General features: G+C 33.7%; 1 protein-coding gene and 1 long non-coding RNA gene across 5 annotated transcripts in view; one reads left to right on the forward strand and one right to left on the reverse strand.

Moving 5' to 3' along the window:
* Positions 1-4,896, forward strand: part of LOC103508670 — a 27,234-nt gene extending 22,338 nt beyond the window's left edge. For 2 of the 3 annotated variants that reach the window (XM_026823210.1, XM_026823213.1), the window contains 6 exons: positions 267-334; positions 788-1,015; positions 2,526-2,603; positions 3,364-3,418; positions 3,591-3,637; positions 4,145-4,896. In XM_026823210.1, coding sequence (XP_026679011.1) covers positions 267-334; positions 788-1,015; positions 2,526-2,603; positions 3,364-3,418; positions 3,591-3,637; positions 4,145-4,789 — 1,121 coding nt within the window. In that variant the 3' untranslated portion in view covers positions 4,790-4,896. Of the gene's footprint in view, positions 1-266; positions 335-719; positions 1,016-2,525; positions 2,604-3,363; positions 3,419-3,590; positions 3,638-4,144 lie in introns of all 3 variants that reach the window. The other variant, XM_026823211.1, reaches the window with a different exon arrangement.
* The window catches only part of LOC113467172, a 21,335-nt gene that overhangs the window by 4,053 nt on the left and 7,449 nt on the right, over positions 1-9,833 (reverse strand). Inside the window, exon 3 of one of the 2 annotated variants that reach the window (XR_003391342.1) lies at positions 5,568-5,683. This is a non-coding gene — a long non-coding RNA (uncharacterized LOC113467172). Of the gene's footprint in view, positions 1-5,495; positions 5,684-9,833 lie in introns of those variants that run through there. The other variant, XR_003391341.1, reaches the window with a different exon arrangement.

Genomic DNA, 9,833 nt, shown 5'->3' on the forward strand with positions numbered 1-9,833 from the left:
CAATACTTATTCAGAGTATTCAGACATTAGAACTCCTGTAAAGCTAACAGCCAGTAATTTCCATTTAATTTGTATTGGCTTAACAGGGCTGTTAAGCTAATGGGCTGTTTGAGGCTGGAAAGAAGGTTGGTGAAATTCACCATTAGAGTGTAGACATGGTCTACTTTTATAGTCAGACAATATGGCAATAAAGTAGGTTCAAATGTAACGTAAACTATTTTCTCCTCATTGGATTCAATAGTAATGTAAACCATTTTCTTCCTCAGGTATGCCAGGTTTCCAAATCCCCACCCCTCCTCCACCGCCCGGTGTCATGCTAAACAACTGTTACGAGGCAGCCCTGTCCGAGTCTGTACCTATAGGTATTACGTTATAATATATCTGTGTAAGGATACAAAGATTGTAATTCCATCCAAATATTCAAGTATTACTCATATTCTCCCTTAACTTAAGTAGAAATTATATTTCTACTTTTGAATGGAATTGCAAATAATGTTTCCTTGCATAAGAATATACCAAAAACTCATCCCCCAACTCCTTCATTACACTTTTGAATTTACTCGATAGAATTTAACAATAATTTAGACTTTTGCTGAATTATGGTCTACTTTTATAGTCAGACAATATGGCAATAAAGTAGGTTCAAATGTACCTAACGTAAACTATTTTCTCCTCATTGGATTCAATAGTAAAGTAAACCATTTTCTTCTCATCCTCAGGTATGCCAGGTTTCCAAATCCCCACCCCTCCTCCACCGCCCGGTGTCATGCTAAACAACTGTTACGAGGCAGCCCTGTCCGGCCGAGGCAGTCCCAACATGTCCCCTCTCCATCGGAAGAAGAAACTGTCCAACATGCTCATGAACAAGGACACGCCCATCCTGAGGACAGTTCTCGGCCAAGGACAAGCAGACAGCTCTCAGCCACCACACCATCCCCTCCCGCCTGGAGCTGACCCCATGGAGCAAAGTCCAAGGTCAAACGGCTCCATAGGACCTGAACCACCGTTTTACAAGGTAAGAAAACCTGAACGATTCTGAACGAAATGTTTCTAGAGGTGACAAAATATAAGTGGATTCCTTTTGAGGTAAACCAATGATCGAAATACTTCTCGTGCAACCAGTTATTTTAGCAAGGATAATTTTTTATGATGCGTAAACCAATAAAATAAATGACAAAATCTGGTTATTACTTTCTGCGATATGCAAACATCATACTTATTATCATCTTCATTCAATCCTGTCTGCTTGTAATTATTTTTGAAAGACTTGTAAAGACAATCGTTTATTAGATCGCATCATTTCACTTTGTTTGTGTTCGTTTTGACTCAATGATGCATTAACGTTTTCCATGTTGTCAAGTTTGTATTGACATCGGAATGCTGTGGACACTCTTGCAAACTCTTGTCAATTCACAATGCAAATACTACTAAAGAGAATGTTCAAATATTGACTTTTCTTTTGATATGATCAAAATTGAGACAGTTTCCGATTTTGGTATTGAATCACTGTCAATCATGACTCAGTTGGCTGTTTATTATGCTAACAAAGGTTGCTTCACTGTTGCTAAATTGTTAGGAACGTCATTCTTGGGTTTATAATTATTGAATTCAATGGGTACTCTAATCTACTCCGTGGTTTACTGATAGGAATGAATGAAATAGTTATAATATCACGACAGAATATATTAGGTATATATGTACTTGATTGTGCAATGTGCATCATCTGAATATATTACGTATGTAGGTACCAAGAATACTGAGAATATGCTACTTATTATACTTGTTAAATTCATCACTACTTCGTCTCTTCTTTAAAATTATCATTATCTTTTGTCACCATTTAAATCTCCTTCGGTATATTTTACATCAAACTAGTTAGTGCAGTAACTGCACATTTCAGTATTACAGTCACGTCTCTCTTGTGTCGGATTACATTAATATTTTAACCATCTCCCTTTTCTCTCCTCACCTCTACATATCTTTCTATTCTATTCATTTTCATATCTCTTACATTTTCATTTCAGTATGGTACGGTTCATTAATATTTCACCTGACTATTAAAACGTTTTCAGTTTCATCATAATAGCTTGAGTCAAGGATTAAAGTAATGGTTTTATTATTCATCGGCGCATAATGCTTTGTTGGTCATACTTTTAATTTGACTCATATTAAAATGCAATATGAAGAATCGACTTCCTAGGCATGTTATGCTTTAAATCGTTTCAAGTTTTGGGAACCGAGTTTTACCAACACCGGTTGTGTTGTTGCGTTTAGCTCGGTAAAAGTTTAAAGCATTCGAGATTCTTTTCCAATCGGTTTTCTATTGAGTCCATTGTTAATGCTCCGCTGCACTCGAAAACTTTTAGTATAATACCGAAGATGTTTTTAGCTCAATTCCCTTCAGGGGTGAGCTATTCATTTCTAACGAAAGTCACAACTTTGGGTCGGGGTTGTGTTTTTTGGGTCCCTAGGAAGCTATTCGCTATGAAAACTTATTTTTTTACCAATGTTCTATCTATTTTCAGAAGTCTGATACCTCACCTGAAGATGTGCCCTCACCCTATACAGATGTATCTATGATGGAGGATGAAATCAATGAGAGAGTAAGTTTAAAGTATTATTATGCTTGTCAGAGCCATAAAACCCACTGCACACCCAGAAATAGGTATTGTGTAATAAAATTACTAAAAAGAACCAACGTGATTTCGGACATTCCTTCCTGGAGGATGTTAACTGATGAATGACATGGTAATTTTTGACGTTAGGCTGGAACTTGGCCTGGCGCACTACCGTGCGCCTAGATTTCACAATCTATTGCTAGAAAGTATCTTGTTACTAATATATACTAATAAGATCTTTTCTTTTCATTTGCAGAATAAACTCATGCTTTCATCGTCGCAATCTCCACAGTCCTTTTATGATGGCAAAGGTAAGTATTCATTTTCCTATTTTTAAATGATAGGATTCTACGATAATGCATGAGAAGGTCTTTTTTCTACAAATCATATGCAATGCTAAGACTGTCTTTTCAAATTGGATTAAAACAGTTCATTTTATCGCCTCAAAATGATATTCTAACCGGTTTTCGTCTCTTCATCCACAGGTGAAAGTTCTGCAGTATCATCCGCCATTGCTGTGTATGTGCCACCTCAGAAGCCAGCTTAAATTAAACTGAAGTCAGGAACTGAGCACAATTTCTAATCCCCTTTAGATGACTCTTTCTTAGACTGTTTTAATCAAACCATTCTTCTCTGGAGGATGTTAACTGATGAATGACATGGTAATTTTTGATTTCACAATCTATTGCTAGAAAGTATCTTGTTACTAATATATACTAATAAGATCTTTTCTTTTCATTTGCAGAACAAACTTATGCTTTCATCATCGCAATCTCCACAGTCCTTTTATGATGGCAAAGGTAAGTGTTCATTTTCCTAACTTTAAATGATAGGATTGTACGATAATGCATGAGGTCTTATTTCTGCAATGCTAAGACTGTCTTTTCAAATTGGATTAAAACAGTTCATTTTATCGCCTCAAAATGATTAAAACAGTTCTTTTCTAACCGGTTTTCGTCTCTTCATCCACAGGTGAAAGTTCTGCAGTATCATCCGCCATTGCTGTGTATGTGCCACCTCAGAAGCCAGTCATGATGAACATAATATTTCATCGTCTAGCACTCATCATAATGAGAAATTCGATAGCTCCAACACAAAATCTCCACACATTCTAAACGATGAACATAATATTTCATCGTCTAGCACTCATCATAATGAGAAATTCGATAGCTCCAACACAAAATCTCCACACATTCTAAACAGCATCAAACAATTCAACAAAGAGATGTAACAATTTTTTATTCCACCGTTTTTTTACAAACAAAATTTGACACTGACTAATTTCCTTGCCTAAAAAATTTAATTGATTCTCGTAAATTTTATTCAAACATGCTCTGTGTGGATTTTGACACATGCGTGCTTTTCTCTTTTGTTTGAATAGCGAAGGACATTATCTGAGTACAGAGCTTCTACACCAGAGGTTGCTGGTTCGAATCTAGAATCATTGGTGATGTGGTAAAAATGTTTGTTACCTAACAGTCTGAAGGGTGTGTATTCTATTCTGAGGGCTAGGTGGAAGACATTCACAGAAGCCAGAGTGGAAACGCTACAAGCAATACACTCGTACTGATATTCTGAGCGCTATAGAAGCTGTTAAGAATGGCATGAGTGCATTACAAGCGGCTAGGAAGTATGGCGTCCCCTCCAGAACACTCTATGACAAGGTAAAGAAGCTAGGCATCACCACATCACGCCCATTCAAACGAAGTAGTAACAACAATAATAATAGCAACAGTATCAACTATAGTTATATGTATGATAGGGATAACAGTCGAGGTGAAGAGAGCAATGGAATGAATTATAGCATCAATTACGGAATGAACTATGGACTACCCCCAGAGAACAACTTTATGCAACAGGCCTTGGAGTGGCGGGAGAGAGAAAGAGAACTGCTAGAGCGAGAGAACAACAACAACTCGAACCACAACTCTCTAAGTCCGTTGAATCGGTCTTCAGATAGTCCCAGTCCAAACCATATCAAATATGCCCCTCGCTCTCCCTCCCCTCCTCCGCCTCATGATGACATGGAGGAAGATCAAGTGGAAGATCTCTCTATGGGGAGGAAATCCTCTCGGCCCAACACTCCCTCCCCTCCTCCCTCCCGTGTCATCATGCCTCCTCAGACAGTACTCATTAAACCAGAGCCTTGCATAGATCCCGTGCGAGACTGATAGGAACAGATACCTTTGTAAAGAGAGCTAAAGACTTGATACAATGTTTACATTAGATTATACAAAATACTTACATACATATACCAAAAATCACTTAGGTACACAAATTTAAATTTCTAGGTTTAAAAATAAAATCTATCAAACTTTGTGGTCTTTCAAAACATTTCTCTAAATGTCTATTTCCATTCTCTCTCTATCAAAAATAAACTATTAATAGTAGGGACGTTTGTATCATAAAAATTAAATATGTTTGTACATTTGGCACTTGTAAATTCTTTTCTTGATTTCTAAATTATTTTACAGTAAAAATTTGAAAAAATAAAATAAAATAATTAGCTAGTTATTTATTTGGGTTTAAAATTAAATTATATTGTTTCTATTTTGGAAGAGAAATTGAAATGGGTAGGTACAAAGGTTCTTAAAAAATTTCTTCAGTAGGTAATTTTTCTTTTATGATACAAGTTTTTGGTAGCATATTCACCAAAGATATACATATTATAATTAATTTATGCATAATAGCATAATACATAGGTATGCAAATTGTTTGATGTATAGTTAGTGAATCCATCCAATCATCATGTAAAATATACCTATTGGTGTTTTAAAAATGTCTATTTCCTATTTGTCTCGTGCTGAGGATGTTACAGAGTTCAGAGGTAGATCTGACTTTGTTGGAGAACGTGTAGTACTTACTGTCTATTTCCTATTTGTCTCGTGCTGAGGATGTTACAGAGTTCAGAGGTAGATCTGACTTTGTTGGAGAACGTGTAGTACTTACTATCTCTATAGGCTGGCTCAGGAATACTTGTCAAGAATTTCTCTTGATTGTACAACATATTCACTTCTCAAAGCATGGCCTTTGACTTTCGAAGATTCCTTCTTTTAATATCACATCTGGAAAAAAGAGACACATGTACTTTTACTTGTGAAATATTACGATAAATTTCAGGGTTCAACTCACTAAGATTTTTCTTGATTGTACAACATATTCACTTCTCAAAGCATGGCCTTTGACTTTCGAAGATTTCTTCTTTTAATATCACATCTGGAAAAAAGAGACACATGTACTTTTACTTGTGAAATATTACGATAAATTTCAGGGTTCAACTCACTAACTCTAGTAAGTTTAACCCATAATTGAATGCATGTCTGAGCTGAGAAGTGAATAAAAGAGTTGCCATATCGAAATACTATACCCTGATTAGATTAAACATAAGTAGTTTGGACTTCTACTTTCTACTATTTTCTTTTATTTATAATTTGAAACAAAATAATCTCTTTAAATGTGTTCATTTTAATTTTACTAAGCTAAAATATGGAATTTGATTATTATTTTTACTATTTTATTTTTCCTAGTTGGGCATATTTTACTAAATTTCTCAGCTGCAGTACTGTGGTATTACGAGTTTTATCTGTTTCTTCAATATCGTTTTATTGTATTTACGATCATTTTCAATGTAATTATAAAACATTACAAACCAATGGTTTGGATAAATGTATTAAATGTGGCATTATATTTTCAAATTAAATTTTTAGCTACCTACCCTAGATTGGTAAAAACATAGAATAATAAAAATATTTTGATTTGATCTAGAATAAAAACAAATAAATATTTAAGTATTTAAAATTTAGTTCATTATTGTGTTAAAAACTGTAAGGGCATTATTACCTACAAATAATTTTTGGCATTAAAATAGATACCTAAGTATTAAAAATATTATAAATATCCTCATTAAACATTTAGTTGTAATATAAATTTAATAATTATCATCTTGATAGGGTCCAACATTTTAAATTCTATTTTCAAGTTGTATGACTTTTTTCTATTTCAACGTGGTAATTAACTTTTTTCTGCATTTTAATGTCTAAAAATAGATAAAACTAAAACATTTAATTCTGGGCATTGTTAGTGAATCTATTGTGTTATTGATGTTGTTATTTCCTTCGTTTTAAAGTAGGTAATTACATAGGTGTTTTTATCAATATCATCAGTTTTTTTTATACCTACTTAATTCTTAGATATTGTACTGTTTGATTTTATTTTGCACACATCTTAATTTATGAGTATGAAATAAGCATTTTGATTGTTTTTAATTTTCAAATTAATTGAATTTCTATTTTAATAATATACAGGTGTCCCAATATTGGATTCACCATAGTTACGTTTGTAATTCTACACATAAAATCCTCCGTTATCTAACCCCCCCCCCCTGTTTTTCTTCCTCTCTTCCTGAATCTTTCTCTATCAAATAGTCTGTACCTATAGGTATTACGTTATTATATATATCTGTGTAAGGATACAAAGATTGTAATTCCATCCAAATATTCAAGTATTACTCACATTCTCCCTTAACTTAAGTAGAAATACATATAATTTCTGCTTTTGGAATTGCAAATAGTGTTTCCTTGCATAAGAATATACCAAAAACTCATCCCCCAACTCCTTCATTACACTTTTGAATTTACTCGATAGAATTTAACAATAATTACTAAGTAACTCTATAGTACAAAATAAATCATAAGTAAAGTTTTTCTATTTTAACATAGCATTTAATAAGTAAGTTTAATAAACTACTTATATTATTTTTTTCTCAATGTACTCTATCATCTATTCATAGCTCAAAACATCTAGAAAATCTGTTTTAATCAAATTCCATAGTAGGTTTAAGAACATAAAAGACTGCTTGTAAAATATTAAGTTGTGTAGGTATCCTCTTTAGTCAATATTTATTTGATAAACCCCAGAAAACAAAAACCGAGAATTACTTGATAGTATTTTCTGTTTATCGAATGAATACCTGATCGACTTTGTTGATGGATGTACCAAATACCTATTACTTCTTAAAAGTAAGTTGTAAGTTCATATTATACGGGTCTTGTAGATTTTAGTTAGGTACGTACCATCTTGATATTACCAAAATCGTCTCAAAAGGTACACAAGTAGGTACCGAGGTACTTATTTTATAATAGTAATGATCCAATTCACTTATAAGATTTTAAATAATTTTATTATTTATTTTCTTTTAAATCATCAGAACATTCCTCCCTTGTTGTTTATGTTACAATTTAGAAAAGCAAATACTCATTAGTGACATTGGTTTTTACAAGGTAAAGAAGACCATATACCTAAGTGTTCTAAAAACTTGATCTCTAACGAATACATACTAGGTAGACAGATGATTTTCATTTTCTAAATTATAACACCAATGGCGAGACTGTAGGTGTACAATAACAAAAACAAAGCAGTTTTGCATTAAACAGGAAAATACTCGTAGAAATGAACAGAACTTTTTCCTAGCTTTTTGTTCACTTACAAGGTAAAGAAGACCATATACCTAATGTGTTCTGAAAACTTGATCTCTAACGAATACATACTAGGTAGACAGATGATTTTCATTTTCTAAATTATAACACCAATGGCGAGACTGTAGGTGTAAGCGTAGGAGGGGGAGGGAAACTATAGGAGAGGGGATATAGGAAGGCGTAGGAGGGGGAGGTTTCGTGATTCTTGCATGAGGGAACCTTATAATTTGGATGCAACCTAAACGGAGGTGTCGGAATTATCTCCCTTTTCTCTCCTCACCTCTACATATCTTTCTATTCCATTCATTTTCATATCTCTTACATTTTCATTTCAGTATGGTACGGTTCATTAATATTTCACCTGACTATTAAAACGTTTTCAGTTTCATCATAATAGCTTGAGTCAAGGATTAAAGTAATGGTTTTATTATTCATCGGCGCATAATGCTTTGTTGGTCATACTTTTAATTTGACTCATATTAAAATGCAATATGAAGAATCGACTTCCTAGGCATGTTATGCTTTAAATCGCTTCAAGTTTTGGGAACCGAGTTTTACCAACACCGGTTGTGTTGTTGCGTTTAGCTCGGTAAAAGTTAAAAGCATTCGAGATTCTTTTCCAATCGGTTTTCTATTGAGTCCATTGTTAATGCTCCGCTGCACTCGAAAACTTTTAGTATAATACCGTTTCAAGTTTTGGGAACCGAGTTTTACCAACACCGGTTGTGTTGTTGCGTTTAGCTCGGTAAAAGTTTAAAGCATTCGAGATTCTTTTCCAATCGGTTTTCTATTGAGTCCATTGTTAATGCTCCGCTGCACTCGAAAACTTTTAGTATAATACCGAAGATGTTTTTAGCTCAATTCCCTTCAGGGGTGAGCTATTCATTTCTAACGAAAGTCACAACTTTGGGTCGGGGTTGTGTTTTTTGGGTCCCTAGGAAGCTATTCGCTATGAAAACTCATTTTTTTACCAATGTTCTATCTATTTTCAGAAGTCTGATACCTCACCTGAAGATGTGCCCTCACCCTATACAGATGTATCTATGATGGTGTCGTAGAAGAATGTGATATCTATGTTTCTGGGCTAAATTTGACGAAAACATTTTTTGAAAAAATCAAAGGATCCTGAAGTTTGGTCAAAAGTTGGCTGTAAGGAAATAGGTAGCTCTGGGGCTGGGGGTGATTGAAACCGAAATCGGATAAAGCTTAGGCATGCCGATTTGAGGAAAACACAGATGTAATTCAACAAACTGTATACGAGTAACAGTCCTGACTAATATGCATATTCTCCTCGGCTTCTTTCTTTTTCATATTTGCCTTTCATCGTCATCATCAAGTCTATGTGAAAACGCCACATGAATTCTTGATGATGGTAATTTTGTGTCATTTCTAAGTTTAACCCATAATTGAATGCATGTCTGAGAAGTGAATAAAAGAGTTGCCATATCGAAATACTATACCCTGATTAGATTAAACATAAGTAGTTTGGACTTCTACTTTCTACTATTTTCTTTTATTTATAATTTGAAACAAAATAATCTCTTTAAATGTGTTCATTTTAATTTTACTAAGCTAAAATATGGAATTTGATTATTATTTTTACTATTTTATTTTTCCTAGTTGGGCATATTTTACTAAATTTCTCAGCTGCCAACAATTGGTATTACGAGTTTTATCTGTTTCTTCAATATCGTTTTATTGTTGTTAAAAAAAAAAAAAAAAAAAAAAAAAAAAAAAAAAC

Source organism: Diaphorina citri, unplaced genomic scaffold (genome assembly GCF_000475195.1).
Source record: "Diaphorina citri unplaced genomic scaffold, Diaci psyllid genome assembly version 1.1 scaffold422, whole genome shotgun sequence".
NCBI classification, from domain to species: Eukaryota; Metazoa; Arthropoda; class Insecta; order Hemiptera; family Psyllidae; genus Diaphorina; species Diaphorina citri.